The sequence below is a fragment of the Schistocerca serialis genome, chromosome 7, assembly GCF_023864345.2.
Source record: "Schistocerca serialis cubense isolate TAMUIC-IGC-003099 chromosome 7, iqSchSeri2.2, whole genome shotgun sequence".
NCBI classification, from domain to species: domain Eukaryota; kingdom Metazoa; phylum Arthropoda; class Insecta; order Orthoptera; family Acrididae; genus Schistocerca; species Schistocerca serialis.
In genome coordinates, this window is record NC_064644.1 from 23,921,629 (window position 1) to 23,944,643 (window position 23,015).

At 43.0% G+C, this 23,015-nt stretch overlaps 1 protein-coding gene across 1 annotated transcript in view; it reads right to left on the bottom strand.

Annotated features, from left to right (window-relative positions):
* LOC126412583 (uncharacterized) overlaps positions 1-23,015 on the bottom strand; it is a 474,286-nt gene that overhangs the window by 352,508 nt on the left and 98,763 nt on the right. The window contains exon 2 of the mRNA XM_050082234.1: positions 9,913-10,030. Within this exon, the coding sequence (XP_049938191.1) occupies positions 9,913-10,030 (118 nt within the window). The remainder of the gene's footprint in view (positions 1-9,912; positions 10,031-23,015) is intronic.

Below are 23,015 nucleotides of genomic sequence, written 5' to 3' on the forward strand. Positions count from 1 at the left end.
GCCGTTCGAAGCTCTGCCAATACGAAATTAACTCCAAACCCTTTTGTAATAGCCGGCCGGAGTGGCCGTGCAGTTCTAGGCGCTACAGTCTGGAACCGAGCGACCGCTACGGTCGTAGGTTCCCTCGGGTATCGATGTGTGTGATGTCCTTAGGTTAGTTCGGTTTAATTAGTTCTAAGTTCTAGGCGACTGATGACCTCAGAAGTTAAGTCGCATAGTGCTCAGAGCCTTTAGTAATACAAGTGCTTACGCTTCTACGGTCAATTTCAGCTTTCAGCAAATCCTTCCGAGTATTACACAGTGCCAGTTTCGATCAATAAAATCAACTACGAAACAAAATGAGTATCTGATCTTCTGGGTGGGTACCGTTTGAGCACGGAAAGCTTCACTGTTTGCACGAGAGCAGATTCACCATTACCCCAGCAACCAGATCGACTGCGGGCGAGTGTTTCATGTGCTACTTACTAATACTTGCACTGAACTTCCGGTAAAACTGTTGGCATTAGTTACTTTCTCTGAGTGTACAAAAAAGCTTGCTGATGTGTGTGCCACGTCCTATTCCTCGTGTATGACTGTTGTTGTTGTGGTCTTCAGTCCGAAGGCTGGTTTGATGCAGCTCTTCATGCTACTCTGTCCTGTGCAAGCCTCTTTATCTCCGAATAACTACTGCAACCCACATCCTTTTGAATCTGCTTACTGTAACATCTCTTGGTCTCTCTCTCTACGATTTTTACCCCCACGTAGAAGAGTACTTGAACGGAAGGACAGTGTCTTCAAAGAACGATATAAGACGAACACCAACAATAGCAAGACAAGGGTAATGGAATTTAGTAGAATTAAATGAGGTTCGGCTGAGGGAATTAGATTAGGAAACGAGACCCTAAAAGTAGTAGATGAAATTTGCTATCTAGGCAGCAAAATAACTCACGAGAGCCGAAATAGAGAGGATACGTAATGTAGACTGGCAGTCGGAGGAAAAGCGTTTCTGGGGAAGAGAAATTTGTTAAAGTCAAATATAGATTTAAGCATTAGAAAGTCTTTTCTGAAAGTATTTGTATAGAGTGCAGGCACGTATGGAAGTGAAACATGGACAATAAACAGTTTCATCGAGAAGAGAATAAAAGCTCTAGAAATGTGGTGCTACAGAAGAATGCTGAAGATTAGATGGATCGATCACGTAACTAATGAGGAGGTACTGTACAGAATTGGGGAGGAAAGAAATACTGGTTAGAAGAAGGGATCGGTTGGTAAGACACATTCTGAGACATTGTATATCACTAGTATGTAAAAATGGATTGTACTGTTCCTGTGAAGAATAAGCTAAGTGAAACAGGCTATAAGTTGACGGTTGTTGGAAGCAATAAATTTCGGGAAGATAGAGAAACACAACGTGGACGTGCACAGTAAGCACAGGTAAGTCACGTATTTACTTACACGGTTCTTCAACCTACGTTCTTTTTACTAATGAAGTCAAGCGTGACCATGAAGCTGTTGATAACTTAAATAGACAAAGAACTGATCTCCAGTGGAATCGATAATTCCAGCTTAGATGTTACTAACACTAATAGTTGTATTTATCGGGCCGGAAGGTCTATTTCACCGCCATTGCCGGAAACGTTAAAAGTTCACAGTGTTTTGCAGGAAATGTCTGTTTTCAGTGTGAAAAAAGAAAACATGCTTTTCATCAACGACTATAACTTTAATATCCTGCGCTTTTCCACTGAAAGTAGTTTACGACTGCTTTTTTACAGTGACAAAATTTTTGTTGACAGTACCTTCGACTATTGTTGCAAATTTTCTTTATCATTTATTTATAATTCATGTTTCGAACAACCATCAGTACATCCCCTTAATACGGTTGATTTTTTAAAAGTGATTCTTATAATTATCATAAGGAATGAAAATGGTTTCCGTGTCTTTTTTGAACACCCTGACGAACACTGACATGAACATTTTATCAGGCATTTTTAAATATACCTATGACTGGTCATAGAGAGTCCTACTTTCATATGGTGTCTGTATGGTATGGCTGTATGCAAATGCCTACCCTGATCGCTGCTGTCCGTCTCGGCAGGCATTTGTGCAAACAGGCGACTTCAACGTCAAACGGAGGTCGAGGACGAAGACTGCAACTGGCAGAGCACTTGAAGAAGCTGTACTGACTACGACGCTTTCGCACTGTTACTCTACTGTATGCAGAACCCAATGCTGTGAAATGTGATCACATGCTTCCGCGTTTACTGTTTCCTTAAGCGCAATAAGTGGACGAAAGACTAACTCTGCAAATCATCCGCATAGCGTAACCTCCTCCACGCTCCAGTGTTGACTCTAAACATGATGGCAAGTAACGTCCTGCAGGCATTCATCAAACCCAAATCCTTCTTTCGGATTGTAACAGGGTGTAGCGTGCTTCATCACGCGAAATACCTCGTTTCCAGTCACCGTTTTCACTATCTCAGCGCTTACCACCAACCACAGAAATGTGTTTAACAGTGAAATTCGCCAACAGCCGTGCAGTTGAGGTGTTATTTTATTGTTTTTACTACCATTTTCAGCATTCCCCTATGCCGTATGAACCGTGGTACTACTCAATTCTTTAGAAAATCAAAATTACTATCTCACCACAGTTATTTAAAGGAGATAGGAAGACCGGGATCACTGGTGATAGACAAGCTTTTGATTGTTTTACAATTTTAACTTGACTCAAAACAGACTTTATTATTAACTTCAATTTGGACATTTGCCCTCTTACTGATGCCATATACAAATCTTCATTTTAACTGAATTACATAAACACAAATAAGAATCATATTTGGCGTCCACAACCAAAATCATAGATAGTAAGCACGGTGAATAATCGTAAACAATCGTTCTTGTTTAAACATATCTCAAAAGACTAGTAACACTATACACTTCCAACCCAAAGTTACACAGCCACATAATACCACAACTTCATTAAAAAAACAAAAATCTTAAAGCTTAATAAAACTGAACAGCCCACGTAAAGGACCACAGTGAAATATTCTTATATTAAAAATACAAGGTGGGTCAACCACGGTAGCAAAACTTGCACACAGAAATAATAACAAGTTGCATGGTCATTAAAGATACACAAATGGTTAAAATAGGTGTTAAATAAGAATGGCTACTAATAACTCAACCAGTAAAATAACTGCCCACATAAAGATCCACAGTGAAATACGCTTATACTAAAAATGCACAGTGGGCCAACCAAGGTAAGGCAAATGCTGTGAGCTGACAAACGGAATATCTAAAGGTTTCTCGTTGATTGGTTGGCTGATTTGTGGTAGGAGACCAAACAGCGAGGTCATCGGTCCCATCGGATTAGGGAAGGATGGGGAAGCAAGTCGGCCGTACCCTTTCAAAGGAATCATTCCAGCATTTGCCTGAAGCGATTTAGGGAAATCAGTTAAGGGAAATCACGTAAAACCTAACTCAGGATGGCCGGATGCGTGTTTGAACCGTCGTAGTGGTAAATTTGGAAATTTGCGGCAAGTTCCTGTGGGACCAAACTGCTGAGTTCATCGGCCCCTAGGCTTACACACTACTTAACCTAAGACTGACATACACTAAGTACAACACACACACACACACACACACCCATGCCCGAGGGAGGACTGGAACATCCGAGCGGGCAGAGCCGCGCGAACCGTGGCAAGACACCCCAGACCACGCACCTACCCCGCGCGGCTTGAACCGTCGTCCTCCCGAATGCAAGTCCAGTGTGCTAACCACTGCGCCACCTCGCTCGGTAAGGCTCCTCGTTCTCTAGAAGAAGCCGTACTAAGTTATGTTCTGCTGCGTCTATACTGTTGGTTGTGGTATGTGTACAATACTTTCGGTCTATGGCCATATCGGGAAAAAATTGCGATTGTTTCACCTGTACCTCAACTGCCCGCATGAAAACAAACAGCTCGCGCTGAAAACAGAGAATAATGGCAAATCAAATGGTTCAAATGGCTCTGAGCACTATGGGACTCAACTGCTGAGGTCATTAGTCCCCTAGAACTTAGAACTAGTTAAACCTAACTAACCTAAGGACATCACAAACATCCATGCCCGAGGCAGGATTCGAACCTGCGACCGTAGCAGTCTTGCGGTTCCAGACTGCAGCGCCTTTAACCGCACGGCCACTTCGGCCGGCCAGAATAATGGCGCTGATAAGTCTTTGGAATCAGGATTATACAGAACACTCAACTGCATTCCCGGAGATAAGGCTTTAAGGAAACCGACACACAGCAACTCAGTCGCGCCATCATCTATATCTACGTGATTACTCCGCTATTCACAATAAAGTGCCTGGCAGAGGGTTCAATGAATCACTTTCAAGCTGTCTCTCTACCGTTCCACTCTCGAACGGCACGCGGGAAAACGAGCACTTAAATTTTTCCGTGCGAGCCCTGATTTCTCTTATTTTATCGTGATGATCATTTCTCCCAATGTAGGTAGGTGCCAACAGAATGTTTTCGCAATCGGAGGAGAAAACTGGTGACTGAAATTTCATGAGAAGATCCCGTCGCAACGAAAAACGCATGTTTTAATGATTGCCACTCCAATTCACGTATCATGTCTGTGACACTATTTCCCCTATTTAGCGATAGTACAAAACGAGCTGCCCTTCTGTGTATTTTTTCGATGTCATCCGTCAGTCCCACCTGATCAGGATCTCACACCTCACAGCAATACTTCAGAATAGGGCGGACAAGCGTGGTGTAAGCACTCTCTTTAGTAGACCTGTTCCACCTTCTAAGTGTTCTGCCAATGAATCGCAGTCTTCGGTTTGCTCTACCCACAATATTATCTATGTGATCGTTCCAATTTAGGTTATTTGTAATTGTGATCCCTAAGTATTTAGTTGAATTTACAGCCTTCAGATTTGTGTGACTTATCATGTAATCGCAATTTAGCTGATTTCTTCTAGTTCAAATGGCTCTGAACACTATGGGACTTAACATCTGAGGTCATCAGTCCCCCGCTACGGTCGCAGGTTCGAATCCTGCCTCGGGCATGGATGTTTGTGATGTCCTTAGGTTAGTTAGGTTTAACTAGTTCTAAGTTCTAGGGGACTAATGACCTCAGCAGTTGAGTCCCATAGTGCTCAGAGCCATTTGAACCATTTGAACCATCAGTCCCCTAGAACTTAGAACTACTTAAACCTAACTAACCTAAGGACATCACACACATCCATGCCCGAGGCAGGATTCGAACCTGCGACCGTAGCAGTCGTGCGGTTCCGGACTGCAGCGCCTAGAACCGCTCGGCCACCGCGGTCGGCGATTTCTTTTAATACTCATGTGAATAACTTCACACTTTTCCTTATTCAGGGTGAATTGCCACTTTTAGCATCATACAGATATCTTATCTAAATCATTTTGCAAGCCCGTTTTGATCAAAACTTACAAGGCTGTAAATGACAGCGTCATCTGCAAACAATCTAAGGCGGCTATTTAGATTGTCTCCTACGCCGTAAACATAGATTAGGAACGCTGCGTTGCGTACACTGACAGTGGGAGGTCACCGATCAAGCCCCGGCGAAAGGATACAGTAACAGAAACCTACAACAAGGCACAAGGCGCGGCGAACATACAGCGGATGAGGGAACAGGACAGTTTTCTGCCGCTCGCTCACCCTTCGTCAGAGTCGTCAGCGACCGCTACGCCTCGAAGAAATTAATGCGTATCTCACAACGACCACAACATTCAAGATCTGCTGTCGCTCCTGGATAATTTCGTAGGCGTTCTCCATTCTGTAGCCGATTACTAACTTCGGTGATAATGCCGCGACATCTATGTGGGCGCTCATTTGTCGGAGCTTGATCGCTACGTAAGACTGCAACGGCGCAGTAAGTCGTACAGTAGCCACACGCTGCACGGACTGTAATCGACCAATCAGTTTCCCAGAAGTCCGTTTGCTTGCTCGGCAGTCATCTACGTGGCAGTGTAAACTTAGAGAGACTACTGAGACAATTAACTGCCCCAACAGCACAAACTGTGAGGCTGGCTACAAGTTCACGACGGTTTGGCAGCCAGCGATCCCAATTCATCGGGCTGCATGTGTTCGCCCACCATCAGGTCCTTAGGACAGCCAGCCACAAGAAAACAACCGTGCAGCATCCAAGTCTTGCCACAGGAAAATATTGTCCATAGGGTGCAAGCTGCCGATTCGTTGTTGTTTGTTGTTATTTGACAGTCTGGCACAAGCTTCCGTACAACAGGTTATATTCCCAGGCATCTTGACTGTGCGCTGACCAATGACGTACCAGAATTACGACAGTCTAAATAAGATGGTATGTAGGTAAGGCCAAGATCAGAACACAGAGGTTTTGTCATCCTGAAGAGGACCGGTGCAAAGACGATAGAAACATCGGTTTTGAGTTGTGTGTTATAAAAACACGCGGTACGGAGCCACAAAAGGATTTAATTCAAAGACTAGAGAACCCAGCAGTGCTTCACAATTGATAAATATGTATGCGGATCGCATGTTGTTGTTGTCTTCAGTCCTTAGACTGGTTTGATGCAGCTCTCCATGCTACTCTATCCTGTGCAAGCTTCTTCATCTCCCAGTACCTACTGCAACCTACATCCTTCTAAATCTGCTTAGTGTATTCATCTCTTGGTCTCCCTCTACGATTTTTACCCTCCACGCTGCCCTCCAACACTAAATAGGTGATACCTTGATGCCTCAGAATATGCCCTACCAGCCGATCCCTTCTTCTAGTCAAGGTGTGCCACAAATTTCTCTTCTCTCCAGTTCTATTCAATTCCTCCTCATTAGTTATGTGATCTACCCATCTAATCTTCAGCATTCTTCTGTAGCACCACATTTCGAAAGCTTCTATTCGCTTCTTGCCCAAGCTATTTATCGTCCATGTTTCACTTCCATACATGGCTACACTCCATACAAATACTTTCAGAAATGACTTCCTGACACTTAAATCTATACTCGATGTTAACAAATTTCTCTTCTTCAGAAACGCTTTCCTTGACATTGCCAGTCTACATTTTATATCTTCTCTACTTCGACCATCATCAGTTACTTTGCTCCCCAAATAGCAAAACTCCTTTACTACTTTGTCTCATTTCCTAATCTAATTCCCTCAGAATCACCCGAGTTAACTCGACTACATCCATTATTCTCGTTTTGCCTTTGTTGATGTTCATCTTATATCCTCTTTTAAAGACACTGTCCATTCCGTTCAACTGCTCTTCCAAGTCCTTTGCTGTCTCTGACAGAATTACAATGTCATCAGCGAACCTTAAAGCTTTTATTTCTTCCCCATGGATTTTAATTCCTACCCCGAATTTTTCTTTTGTTTCTTTTACTGTTTGCCCAATAAACAGATTGAATAACATCGGGGATAGGCTACAACCCTGTCTCACTCCCTTCCCATCCACTGCTTGCCTTTCACGTCCCTCGACTCTTATAACTGCCATCTGGTCTCTGTACAAATTGTAAATAGCCTTTCGCTCCCGGTATTTTACCCCTGCCACCTTTAGAATTTGAAAGAGGGTATTCCAGTCAACATTGTCAAAAGCTTTTTCTAAGTCTACAAATGCTAGAAATGTAGGTTTGCCTTTCCTTAATCTATTTTCTAAGATAAGTCGTAGGGTCAGTATTGCCTCACGTGTTCCAAGATTTCTGCGGAATCCAAACTGATCTTCGCCGAGGTCGGCTTCTACCAGTTTTTCCATTCCTCTGTAAGGAATTCGCGTTAGTATTTTGCAGCCGTGACTTATTAAACTGATAGTTCGGTAATTTTCACATCTGTCAACACCTGGTGTCTTTGGGATTGGAATTATTATATTCTTATTGAAGTCTGAGGCTATCGCATATGTATCCTAAATTCCTTGTCCCCTCTCCCACCCCCCCCCCTCTCTCTGTGCATCTGCTCCTCCCCTCTTCTCTCTGCACATAACCTCCTCCACCCTCTCTCTGTCTGTTTCCTCCTCCCACCCTCCACTTTTTTTCTCTTTATTGTTAATTTCACACCAGAGACAGGTAGGCATACTACGCTGCTCTTTGGCCACAGATAAAACTAAATATACAAAGAAGACAATCGCAGAACAGACATGGTGGATATAAAAACGTAGACATACAAAAGTAAAACACACGGAGCCGTTCACGGGCGCAGTGTCGAAAATAAAAATGTTCAGACACGTGGACACGCACAGAGATGATAGATGACACACGCATTATGGGAGGAAGGATAATTGGCCCCCATATTATCGATGGCAATCGAAATGGTGCAATGTATGCTGCTTTCCTACGTAATGTTCTACCGATGTTGCTACAAGATGTTTCACTGCATGACAGAATGGCTATGTACTTCCAACATGATGGATGTCCGGCACATAGCTCGTGTGCAGTTGAAGAGGTATTTAACAGCATATTTCCTGACAGGTGGACTGGTCGTCGAAGCACCATACCATGGCCCGCACGTTCACCGAATCTGACGTCCTCGGATTTCTCCCTGTGGGGAAAGTTGAAGGATATTTGCTATCGTGATCCACCGAGGCAACGCCTGACATCATGCGTCAGCGCATTGTCAATGCATGTGCGAACATTACGGAAGGCGAACTACTCGCTGTTGAGAGGAATGTCGTTACATGTTTTGCCAAATGTATTGAGGTTGGCGGACATCATTTTGAACATTTATTGCATTAATGTGGTATTTACAGGTAATCACGCTGTAACAGCATGCGTTCTCGGAAATGATAAGTTCACAAAGGTACATGTATCACATTGGAACAACCGAAATAAAATGTTCAAACATACCTATGTTCTGTATTTAATTTATAAAACCTACCTGTAACCAATTGTTCGTCTGAAATTGTGAGCCATATTTTGTGACTATTACAGCGCCATCCACCACAAAGCGAAAAAAGTGGTTCAACTAAAACAATTATATTTCTTTACGTACTACATGGGTATGTAATAAAAAATGGGGGTCCCTATTTTTAAAAAACGCAGTTGATATCCGTTTGACCTATGGCAGCGCCATCTAGCGGGCCAACTATAGCGCCATCTGGTTTCCCCCTTCAAGCTAGACAAGTTTGGTTCTTTGTAGTTTTTTCGTTTGACGCTTATTTCTTAAGATGTTTGGCCCGGTCACGATCAATGGACCACCCTATATATATGGGTATAAATTACATATATTACAGCAATATAACGTGTAAAAATTTGTAGTAAATCGGTCAAAAACTTTCCGTGATTTTCGGTAGCAACGTTCCCCATTTATATATTACATTTTTATTTACATAATATATATATACATAAGTGCCAAATTGATTTTTTTTTGTTATGAAGACATCTGGCAGCAGAACTGTCAAACTGAACGCTATTTTTTAAAAAAAATTTCGATTTGATGCCAAAACTACCGATAGAATCCACAATTAAAGAACAGTACAAAAAAGTCAACCAAATTGGTCGAACCGTTCTCAAGCGATGATCTTCCACAATTGATTTTAATATTTCCAAAAAATGTTCTTTCATCCAAACATCGTTCTGACAATTACGAACACAACAAAGACAAAAGTCAACCAAATCCGTCGAGCCCTTCTTAATTGATGATATTTGATACATCCGGCAACTGATGTTAATATCTGACTTTTGCGTCGTATTTTCCAATAATTTTCTTTCATACAGATCTTTTTCATACAGTAACGAACACAGCGACAAAAAATCAACCAAATCGATCACGCCATTCCCAGGTGATAATCTTTCATACATGCAGCAAATGATTTTTATTTATATAGACACACGTCGCAGAAATCAAGTAAACTAGTGCTACAACCTAATACTCTCAGAGCTACGAAAGTTGAACATGGGCCGCGGTGGCCGGCTGGCCAGGCGTTTCGACAGGCGCGTCCGTCGTTAGGGCGAGGTACTCACCCCTGGGAGACCCACAGCCCCTCCAGCCTGGACGGCCAGTCCTCGGTCGCCTCGGCGCTGTCGTCGACGCCCGCGCACTCCCACGCACTCTCCGAGACGTCCCAGGGCTCAGCGCCGCCTGCACACACACGTACACATATGCAATAAAGAAACATCTCAGTAGACATCAATCGGGACGTTGTCCCAACACTGCTACAGCGGTAGAACAAAACAATAGGGACTATTCCTTTTTTTTACCATAACAAACTGTTTTCTGTTGCGTAAGAAATTCTGTAATTTTCACCACCCACTGCGTTCATCGATCATCATTAGGTAACATGTAGTTAGAGATGTTCACATCAGATTTGATACCATAGTTGGCGCTGATACCGGTACCTAAAATTACAGCGTGCTTCACAATTCATTTTACACATTTCTAGAGGTTGTAGAGCGGACTCAGTAGATCAAGTTTTACATAGTCCATGTCCGCGGATTTCACTCCTATCTGCTGTGATATCATAACAGCTGTTCGATATGACGACCACCAAGTTCGGTGTACACAATCTGCACAGCAAGTTCGCATAAACTCTGTCCAACTTGTGTGGTGTATGGTTAACCAGTTCTGCCACAACCATGATCCGTGCAACCAGATCTTCCTCCGACTGGACAGGGCTCTCGTTAAAAAGGCTCTCCCTGCAACCCCACAAGAAAAAGTCCAGGCGTAGGGTTAAATTTGGGGATCTCCGTAGCCAAGCATATGGTCCTCCTTGACCGATGCACCTCTCCCCGTAGACTATGTTCAAATGGTTTCTGATGCGAACTGCAAAATGTACAGCTGCGCCGTAATGCTGGGACCACAATTCGTGCTGAATGTCCAGTGGCTCATCTTCGAAACACTCCGGCAACACTTGTTGTATGAATGTCAAGTACCTGGTAATCGTTAGGTGGGGAGGAACGATGTACAGCCCAGTCACACGATCATTGCAGATATCTGCCCAGACATTGACTCCAAAGCTGATCTTCGTGTACACGAAATCTTCGTTTACACGAGCCTCTGGGGTTTTATTGATCCCAGATGTGGCTATTTCGAGCCTTCAAAACACCTTGCCTGCCTGTTTAAATGCGGTTCGTCGGTGAACAAAATTCGCCTCGGAAACTCAGGAAAATCCACTCATCGGTATAAAACTAAATGCAGAAACTGATACGTGGCACAAAATCCCGAGAGATCATGGCGTGTACCTTCTGAGCGTGATATGGGTGAAGTTACTCTTCATACACAACATGCCAGACAGATGAGTGAGACACAACCAAGTCATGTGCAATGGCTCGAGTACTCGTTGATGGGTTCTCTTCAACTTGATGAAGTACTTCTTCTTCCAGTACTACAGTCTGCCGCCTCCTTGAAGCACCACAGTTTGCTCTATCACTGCCGAATTTTCCACTGCCCCGCAGTTCTTCTACACTGGCAAACATGGGGTGGGATGGAGTAGACACGATTTGGAAAGTACTCGTGGTAAGACGTTGATCTCTCTTCCATTGCGGCGAGCTTCGCCGTAAATTAACAACATATCGGTGTACTCTGTGAACGTGTACTCAGGCATCCTATTAGTGCAGTACAAGTCACCGTAATATCAACTGATGCGTCACCAAGAAGCATGAAAAGAAGGCGGATGGAAACAAAGGAAATCGCGTAACATCACCTCATAGTACGATACTTGAATGTGGGTCGCCTAGCATAACAAGCGAACTAAAAAACATCTAGCTCGATTGAGTAGCTCTTGTTTCCCTTGTAACATGGAAACGAACCGTTTGCGGACGTGTGTTGCTATGTAAAACTTGATCTACTAAGTTCCCGCTACAGCCTCTAGAAGTGTGTAACACGAATTACGGAATACCCCGTATATGAGGCGACAGTGTGTCAAAGGAGGCAGGAATGATCTTATTTTATTATTTTACTAGCTCATAACGACATGATTATTAGAGTACATCACACTGATCAAATATTAAATGCAATTAATAGCCAAACATCACCCATTGGGATATTTTGTGATCTCTCAAAGGCTTTTAATTGTGTGAATCATGAAATTCTTGAAGATAAGCTTAATTATTGTGGTATGAGTGGGACAGTCCACAAATGGTTTAATTCATACTTAACTGGAAGATTGCAGAAGGTTGAAATTAACAGTACAGATAGTCTACAAAAACCAGCAGAGTCCTCTAACTGGGGAAGTATCAAGAATGGTGTCCCACAGGGTTCAGTTTTGGGTCCCTTATTGTTCTTAATATGTATTAACGACTTGCCACTCTATATTCATGAAGATGCAAAGTTAGTTCTTTTTTCTGATGATACAAGTATAGTAATCACACTCAAGAAGCAAGAATCAGCTGAGGAAATTGGAAATAATGTCTTTCAGAAAATTATGAAGTGGTTCTCTGCAAATGGACACTCACTAAATTTTGAGAAAACACAGTTTATACAATTCTGAACAGTAAATGGCATAACACCATTGATAAATATAGACTATAAACGGAAGTCTGTTGCTAAGGTAGAATACTCCAAATTTCTGGGTGTGTGCATTGATGAGAAATTGAATGGGAAGAAACACATCGATGATCTGCTGAAACGGTTAGGTTCAGCTTCTTATGCTATTAGGGTTATTGCAAATTTTGGTGATTAACGTACTTTGCCTATTTTCATTCACTGCTTTCATATGGCATCGTATTTTGGGGCAATTCGTCATTAAGAGAGAAAGTATTCATTGCAGAAAAGAGTGTAATCGGAATAGTAGTGGGAGCCCACCCAAGATCACCTTGCAGAGATTTATTTAAGGAACTCGTGATATTCACAGTGCCTTCGCAACACACATATTCACTTACGAAATTTGTCATTAATAACCCATCCCAATTCAAAAATAACAGCGAAGTGCATAGCTACAACACTAGAAAAAAGGATGATATTCCCTATTCTGGATTAAATCACACTTTGGCATAGAAAGGGGTGAATTATGTTGCCACAAAAATCTTTGGTCATTTGTCAAATGGTATTAAAAGTCTGACAGATAGCCAACCAACATTTAAAAGCAAATTAAAAGAATTTCTGAATGACAACTCCTTCTACTCAGTAGATGAATTCTTAGATATGAAGTAGTAACTGTACAAAAATTAATTAAATTAATTAATTTGTGTAAAGAAAACTTATGTTGAAGTGACACGTTCCACATCATTACGAAATGTCGTATCCATGATCTGTGGAACAAGGATTAATGTATGTATGTATGTATGTATGTATGTATGTATGTATGTATGTACACCAAATAGCTGCTTATAACAAGTAACCTTTATTTACGACAGGCTGTTTCCGCTTCATTGCCATTTTCAAGCACCTACAACTACAATTTTGGTGAGAACAGATATGGATGCCAATGTCATCCATATTAAAGTAGCTTGTCTTGTACTCACGTCTAGACTGATGTGACGTCCAGATTGCGCATTTAGTGGACTGTTTCGTATCTGTCACTGCTTTAATAAGATCGTAAATGATGCCAAGGTGTTGAAAATAAATTGTTAATTACGACTTGTCAGCAGTTCGACAGTTCCACTCTTACGACGCTATACGTTTACAAGGATTGTGCAGATGGACAGCGATATTATTTTATTAACTAAAATTTGTTAAGATTATCTTTGGTTGTTGCATATGCTACTTCCGATTTGTCCATTTTCGTGATCTAAAAATTCACTAAAGTTTTTAAGGTAGTACTCGTGTCTAAATTCTGTATGTTCGTTTAATATTTTTTGTGGGTATTTTCTCGTGTACTTAAAAATTTCTAATTCCTCGAGAACGTTCAGTGCAAAATCTTTTGGTATTCTGTGCAGAATCTGTAGTACATTTTCGATCGTATAACCAGCGCGATTTTGATTTTTCAAGTTAAAAAGAAGCTCGACTGATTATATTCGCTCTGTCTAATGTGTTCTTCACATCTCACGTTAAAATTTATACCTGTTCGGTGATTAAGCCGAAACAGTCTGTCGTAAGTAAAGTTTTCTACACTCTGCTCATCATAAGAATAAACCTGATGTAAACATTACGCCATGTATTCTTCCGCGTTTGCTTGAATTTCATGGGATTTCGCTTCACACGGAGCAAAAGTCAAGCTGTGACCAGTACAGTCAAGTACGATCCTAAGAATACTTTGTATGCTGTGTTACACGCACATAGACTGAGCGATAATGTGGGACAACAGATTTACCGGTGCATTACTCATGGACAGCACTGGCCAGCCAGCGGTCCAACTAACCTGCAATGATGTGAGCAATTGCAGTTGAGATGTGAAAAGAGACGAGTAAAAAAACAATATAGCTTCGAAGAATGAAATAATATTAGGCAAAACTCCAGCACTGCCGCGCGCTTCTTAGTTGACCAGACGGAAACCATAAAATACTCTCGTTTCCATTTGACGTAGTATTCTAATTACAAACAAGAGTGATGGAAATTCCTAACTTAAACACAGGATAATTTTTCTGGGCGAGCTATGTGTGTTACAAAAGCATACTGTGGGATTTCACCGTACTGTTGAATACTGAAGCCACCCAAGGTATTAATTACCGTGAGTCGTCTGGTAACCTCCTAGCTCCTTTCTTTTCCGAATCCGAGAAATATATTTCAGTTCTGGAACCGTCATCTGCTACGTCGATAACGAGTCGATCAACAACAAAATCCACGAAGCCAATCAGGCGCCGCATTTTCGCCTTTTGTTTTATGACGTGCCGTTCTGTTCCGCCAGCTTCGGCAGTGACGTATGAAAAAGCTGCGTGCGTTAGTTCCAGTACGCCTGGCAGGCCAAACGCCTTAAATTGATTCCAGATCAGTTCTTTTGGGTTCATATCGTAATGGTACAATGGAAATGCTGTGAAAATGGTTATTTTTCGTGTTCTACGACACTTCCAAACATCTGTGGTATAAAAAAATGGACATGGAACAAATAAAGAGTATTTGGTTTTCCATATTTGCCTTAAAAATTAAATTATTATGCTTTCTTAATTTAAGCAACGTTTATTAACAGACTTTCATAAAGTATTCATAATTAAGAATTTATATTTGAAATGAAAACGGGATTTTAGCGTGCAATATGTAATTAGAAACAAGAAAACGTGCATATTCATGAAAATGATGATGAATTTTACAATTACGAGATGTAGGTATTTCAAATTGAACGCGAGCCGTGAACTGCAATAAATTATCAACATATCGCGCTTCTGACTCCGCTATGCAATCAGTTGTTTCTTGTATATACACTGTATGCAGTACAATGTCTCGAAGAACTGTCAAGCCGATTATCTCTGTAAGGTTTTACAAAGCATTAAGAGCTACCTATTTTTCGGCACTTTTTAATCGTGTTCCACACGCGTGTTTCACCACGGAATATGAGGCAGCCTCAACCATTTTCATGCTGCTTGTGAACAGAGAGACAATCGGAGCACAACAGTGCAGAGGCTCTGACTGTACACATTTTTTGAAATAAAAACTACATAGCTAAAGCATGATTTAGCAAAACGTTGATGGCTGTTAACAGATTTGAATATGTTAAAGTTTCATTTAACGTAACTTAGCACTACTATATCTAATACATAAGTACGACCTACTTTCAAGAGTGTAATGAACGTGTGCTACGGCTTCTGACCAATCATCGCCTTTGTAGTAGTAGTAGTAGTAGTAGTAGTTTGTTTACATCAGGTTTATTCTTATCATGAACGGAGTATAGAAGCAGCTATTTGCTGTATGTACTCTAATTATCATGTCGTTTTCAGACATATATTACGCTGCTGGCCCTAAAGAAGAAAAATTATTTTACTAACAACACATCCTAGGACACGCTTCTTTATTCAGCTTTAACTACTGTACCATTATACCGGATGATCAAGAAGTCAGTATAAATTTGAAAACTGAATAAATCACGGAATAATGTAGATAGAGAGGTACAAATTGACACACATGCTTGGAATGACATGAGGTTTTATTAGAACCAAAAAAAATACAAAAGTTCAAAAAATTTCCGACAGATGGCGCTTCATCTGATTAGAATAGCAATAATTAGCATAACAAAGTAAGAGAAAGCAAAGATGATGTTCTTTACAGGAAATCCTCAATATGTCCACCATCATTCCTCAACAATAGCTGTAGTCCAGGAATGATGTTGTGAACAGCACTGTAAAGCATGTCCGGAGTTGTGGTAGGCATTGGCGTCGATGTTGTCTTTCAGCATCCCTAGAGATGTCGGTCGATCATGATACACTTGCGACTTCAGGTAACCCCAAAGCCAATAATCGCACGGACTGAGGTCTGGGGACCAGGGAAGCCAAGCGTGACGAAAGTGACGGCTGAGCACACGATCACCACCAAACGACACGCGCAAGAGATCTTTCACTCGTCTAGCAATACTTTGTTTGTTTCGTTTTTTATTTTTCGTTCTAATAAAACCCTATGTCATTCCAAGCATGTGTGTCAATTTTTACCTCTCTGTCTACATTATTCCGTGGTTTATTAAGTTTTTCAAATTCATACTAACTTTTTCATCACCCGGTATATATACATGCCGCCTCTCGCATCCCAGTCTCCATCGTTCACGGTCATTCCAGTCTCCTTCATTAAGACCTTGCGCCGCCATTGCTTCGTTGACGTATTTCCAGCATCTCGCAGGTCTACCGCGCTTTATCCATTGCCATACACGTTTTGGCCACCTTGTGTCTGGAGTACGCTGTAAGTGACCATTCCAGAGTAGGCGCTTCCTTTCTGTGTAGTCTAGGATTGTGCTTTCGACATTCATATCCTCTCTGATCCTACCGTTTCTAATATGATCAAGCCTGGAATATCCACAACCCCATCTCCAGAAATCCATCTCGACAGCCAGCAGGCGATCTTTCTGCCTCTGAATTAGTTCCCACAACCCTATATTAGATCTAAAATTAAAATACAGCTCGTGTCAAGTGCACCATCTGACGCAGGAGGCGGCATTCGTCCTCCCGCATTGTAGTTTCAGATCGGATGCTAACGTTATTTGACCGAAATCGGAAATTGCGGTTACATAAAAAAACATTGCATAGGCCTAACATAATTTTGCCAAATAAAGAGACGACTGCAGACCTTCGCAGTTCACGAATTACTGACGGTGTGCAGCAGACACCAGCCACAGACTGGCTTTAGGTTACTTTATTCCGAAAGTACTTTTAATATCCCCGCAAGCGCACCTCGATATGGACGTAGATGAGCTGGCATGGGTATCACGGGAGAGGAGTATGGATTGCTATCACGGAGAACACGCACGATGCGTTTGTTGTATGGACAAACCCGCTGACCCAGGCGTTTACTTGACGGCAGTTGGCCAGACCAGCTCAGTTCTTACGCTCCACTCAGCAAACTCGGACCTGGCTTTCGCTCACGTTATACTCTTGTGTCCGCGAATAGCTCGGTCGTTCGCACTGGTCGAGTTTATGTGAAAGCGTGTTTCTCTGTTACCTTTTCACGAATAAACTGGTGAACCGATTTTGATGAAATTTGTTATGGAGATAGCTTCAATGCTGAGGAAGAACGCAGGCTGGTTTAGAATGGGTGTAGTGTAAGATACTTTTTGATCTGAAGAATATACTGGAATTAGGGAAATATATTACCCTCTGACAAAGCTATTTACTCTATTACTTTTAAAGTTTATCAGATTTGCGAAAATATTTTTAATGGTTGATATGTTCTGCATAATACCATTCAACGTAATGAATACAATGCCTATACGCCTCGAGTGTTCGGTCCATACTAATATTACGAATGTGAAAGTAATGACTGTTGCTATTACATTTTCGTGGCTATAGTCGTACTGCTGAACCGATTTCAATGAAATTTCGTATGGAGATAGCTTGAACCCTGATGTAGAACACAGGCTACTTTATAAGGTAAAAGAAAAATGGACCCCAACTCAGTGAAGCAGAGAATGGAACATCTTTTTTTTTTTTACATCACTCAATACAAGCCACATTCAAAATTTATTAGATTTGTTGTACGATGTACACATTGTAAAATGTGTAACTATTTTAATAGCTCGATTCATAGATGCACTGCCGGCCGGAGTGGCCGTGCGGTTCTAGGCGCTACAGTCTGGAGCCGAGCGACCGCTACGGTCGCAGGTTCGAATCCTGTCTCGGACATGGATGTGTGTGTCGTCCTTAGGTTAGTTAGGTTTAAGTAGTTCTAAGTTCTAGGGGACTGATGACCTCAGAAGTTAAGTCGGATAGTGCTCAGAGCCATTTGAACCATTTTGAACCATAGATGCACACTTCCGCCCACGCCCCTCCAAATGCGCTGCTCGGCAGGAAACTGTGCGTGCCGCCTCATAGTGCATTGCGGCAATTCAGCGGAAACCACGAGCTATGCCTACCCGAACAGACAGACATGTGAGGGCAGCTGCCATTATTACATGTACAATAGCATACTTACCCTCACTCATCATAACAAAATTACTGACCTGTCAGCAGAGCATCAGGTAACAGCTTGTATAGGTATATATGTGACGATAGTGACGAATGGGTGGCATAGTCATGCACGTATAGGCATAAAACTGGCGACATACGTGTTGTAACATTTTTTTTTTTTTTTTTTTTTTTTTTTACAGTGTTACTTTGTGACCACCATGGATCCGGCATTCATGCAGTGCTGGCAAAAGCACTGTACTGGTCATTAAAATTGCTACACGAAGAAGAAATGCAGATCATAAACGGGTATTTATTGGACAAATATATTATACTAGAACTGACATGTGATTACATTTTCACGCAGCTTGGGTGCATAGGTCACGAGAATTCAGTACCCAGAACAACCACCTCTGGCCGTAATAACGGCCTTGATACGCCTGGGCATTGCGTCAAACCGAGCTTGGATGGCGTGTACAGGTACAGCTGCCCATGCAGCTTCAACACGATACCAAAGATCATCAAGAGTAGTGAATGGCGTATTGTGATGAGCCAGTTGTTCAGCCACCATTGACCAGACGTCTTCAATTGGTGAGAGATCTGGAGTATGTTCTGGCCAGGGCAGCAGTCGAAATGACGTTTTGTCATTCGTGCACTTGTTGTCTTGCAAACGTCCCCATCTGTTGACTCAGGGATCGAGACGTGGCTGCACGATCCGTTGCAGCCATACGGATAAGATCCTGTCATCTCGACTGCTATTGATACGAGGCTGTTGGGATCCAGCACGGCGTTCCGTATTACCCAGCAGAACCAACCGATTCCATATTCTGCTAATAGTCATTGGATCTCGACCAACGCGAGCAGCAATGTCGCGATACAATAAACCGCAACTGCGATAGGCTACAATCCGACCTTTATCAAAGTCGGAAACGTGATGGTACGCATTTCTCCTCCTTACACGAGGCATCACAACAACGTTTCACCAGGCAACGCTAGTCAACTGCTGTTTGTGTATGAGAAATCGGTCGGAAACTTTCCTCATGTCAGCACGTTGTAGGTGTCGCCACCGGCGCCAACCTTGTGTGAATGCTCTGAAAAGCTAATCATTTGCATATGACAGCATCTCCTTCCTGTCGGTTAAATATTCGCGTATGTAGCACGTCATCTTCGTGGTGTAGCAATGTTAATGGCCAGTAGTGTAGAACAGAATGCACAGCTCGGAGAGTTTGCTCACTAAATGGTCACAAATGTACGTTGCAGCAGAAGTAGCCCTGCTATCCGACACAGGTGAGGCGCCTGCCGCCGGTACGTCTGCGGCTGTTTAGCAGTGGGACGGGGCAGCCCCTCAGCCCGCCGGTCCACTGCGTCGTTAGCGCGCCGGGCCGCGCCTGTGGCCGCCCGCCGCTCGCTATGAATAGCGCGGGTTTCGCGCTGTCGCGCCCTCTGCTCGCTGCACGGCGCGCGCGGGACAGAATGCGGCGCCGTTAAGTTTAGGCGGCGCCGCTACGGCAGTCACGTTGCGTCGCCAGCAGCCCGCTTCCTGCGGAAACACTTGCGCTCTGCAGTCGGCAGTGGCTCTCGCTGCGTCCTGTCCGATGCAGCCGCAGCTTTCCTACTACCCGCCTAACAGAACTGGAGACCTGTCCAGGGTGGCAACACCGCCGTCTCGGTTACGTCCGAAGTATAGAGTAAGAGCACATCCACATACCTATTTTAGATGGGGGGGAGGGGGGGGGGAGGGTTGCGTGAAGTACCAGTAGAAATCGGGTACAAACTACGTTGTGATACCAGCAAGTGACTGCACGGTAGCCATTACTAGAAGCTTCCTTTACTCTACTTTGCTGTGCGTTGTCCGTTGCTTTAAACACTACTGGCCATTAAAATTGCTACACCACGAAGATGATGTGCTACAGACGAGAAATCTAACACACAGGAAGAAGATGCTGTGATATACAAATCACTAGCTTTTCAGAGCATTCACATAAGGTCGGAGCCGGTGGCGACACCTACAACGTGCTGACATGAGGAAAGTTTCCAACCGATTTCTCACACACAAACAGCAGCTGACCGGCGTTGCCTGCTGAAACGTTGTTGTGCTGCCTCGTGTAAGGAGGAGCAATGCGTACCATCACGTTTCCGACTTTGATAAGGGTCGGATTGTAGCCCATCGCGATTGCGGTTTATCGTATCGCGACATTGCTGCTCGCGTTGCTCGAGATCCAATGACTGTTACCAGAATATGGAATCGGTGGGTTCACGAGGGTAACACGGAACACCGTGCTGGATCCCAACGGCCTCGAATCACTAGCAGTCGAGATGACAGCCATCTTATCCGCATGGCTGTAACGGATCGTGCAGCCACGTCTCGATCCCTGAGTCAACAGATGAGGACGTTTGCAAGATAACAACCATCTCCACGAACAGTTCGATGACGTTTGCAGCAGCATGGACTATCAGCTCGGAGACCGTGGCTGCGGTTGCCCTTGACGCTGCATCACAGACAGGAGCGCCTGTGATACTGTACTCAACGACGAACCTGGGTACACGAATATCAAAACGTTATTTATTCGGATGAATCCAGGTTCTGTTTACAGCATCATGATGGTCACGACCTTGTTTGGCGACATCGTGGTTAACGCACATTGGAAGCTGGTATTCGTCACCGCTGTACTGGCGAATCACCCGGCGTGATGGTATGGGGTGCCGTTTGTTACACGTCTCGGTCATCTCTTGTTCGCATTGACGGCACTTTGAACAGTGGACGTTACATTTCACATTTGTTACGACCCGTGGCTCTACCATTCATTCGATCCCTGCGAAACCCTACATTTCTGCAGGATAATGTACGACCACATGTTGCAGGTCCTGTACGGGCCTTTCTGGATGCAGAAAATTTTCGATTGCTGCCCTTGCCAGGATATTCTCCAGATCTCTCACCAATTGAAAACGTCTGGTCAATGGTGGCAGAGCAACTGGCTCGTCGCAATACGCCAGTCACTGCTCTTGATGAACTGTGGTATCGTGTTGAAGCTGCATGGGCAGCTGTACCTGTACACGCCATCCAAGCTCTGTTTGACTCAAATCCCAGGCGTATCAAGTCAGTTTGGTTGTTCTGGGTACTATTTCCTCAGTATCTATGCACCCAAATTGCGTGAAAATGTAATCACATGTCAGTTCTAGTATAATATATTTGTCCAATGAATACCCGTTTGTCATCTGCATTTCTTCTTGGTGTAGCAATTTTAATGGCCAGTAGTGTACATACTCTCAAGGACCCATGGCAAAACCTGCAATTAGAGAACGGATTAAAGCACACGTCTAAATATTAGACAACCCTTTTAAACGACACAGTGGTCGCTTTGGAGCGCTACAGATACTGTACCAGACAAGCGTGTCACCGTCCACTGGCGACGTAAGTACGAGAATTCGTCTCATACTTGGTGCTTATAATTTAAGTGCAGCCACTCGCAGAGGACAATGTGGGCTTTAATTGTCGTATGACAGTGAAACGTCGTAGATATTGTAATTCATTAATCCGACAGGGAAGGGAGTGAGACAGGGTTGGAGCCTCTCCCCGATGTTATTCAATCTGTATATTGAGCAAGCAGTAAAGGAAAATTCGGAGTAGGTATTAAAATCCATGGACACTTTGAGGTTCGCCGATGACATTGTTATTCTGTCAGAGACAGAAAGGACTTGGAAGAGCAGTTGAACGGAATGGACAGTGTCTTGAAAGGAGGGTATAAGATGAACATCAACAAAAGCAAAACGAGGATAATGGAATGTACTCGAATTAAATCGGGTGATGCTGAGGGAATTAGATTAGGAAATGAGACACTTAAAGTAGTAAAGGAGTTTTGCTATTTGGGGAGCAAAATAACTTATGGTGGTCGAAGTAGAGAGGATATAAAATGTAGACTGGCAATGGCAAGGAATGCGTTTCTGAAGAAGAGAAATTTATTAACATCGAGTATAGATTTAAGTGTCAGGAAGTCATTTCTGAAAGTATTTGTATGGAGTGTAGCCATGTATGGAAGTGAAACATAGACGATAAATTGTTTGGACAAGAAGAGAATAGAAGCTTTCGAAACGGGGTGCTGCAGAAGAATGCTGAAGATTAGATGGGTAGATCACATAACTAATGAGGAGATATTGATTAGAATTGGGGAGAAGAGAAGTTTGTGGCACAACTTGACTAGAAGAAGGGACCGGTTGGTAGGACATGTTCTGAGGCATCAAGGGATCACCAGTTTAGTATTGGAGGGCAGCGTGGAGGGTAAAAATCGTAGGAGACCAAGAGATGAATACACTAAGCAGATTCAGAAGGATGTAGGTTGCGGCAGGTACTGGGAGATGAAGAAGCTTGCACAGGATAGAGTAGCACGGAGAGCTGCAATAAACCAGTCTCAGGACTGGAAACCACAACAACAACAACAACAACAACAACAATCCGAAACCGATTTATGCTGAAAAAAATAATTCCGATTTTGGCCACCAGGTGCAAATCTGGCGCTGTGAATGCAAGAAAGAAGTATAGAAATGTTTCTCAATGGGACGAGACGTGCGCAGTAAAGGTCAAACAAGTGAGGAAGGCATAACGTTGATTTTATTATTAACCGCCGCTCATACAATTTCTTCAGTATGAGCGCCGGAGACGACGACGATATACTGTC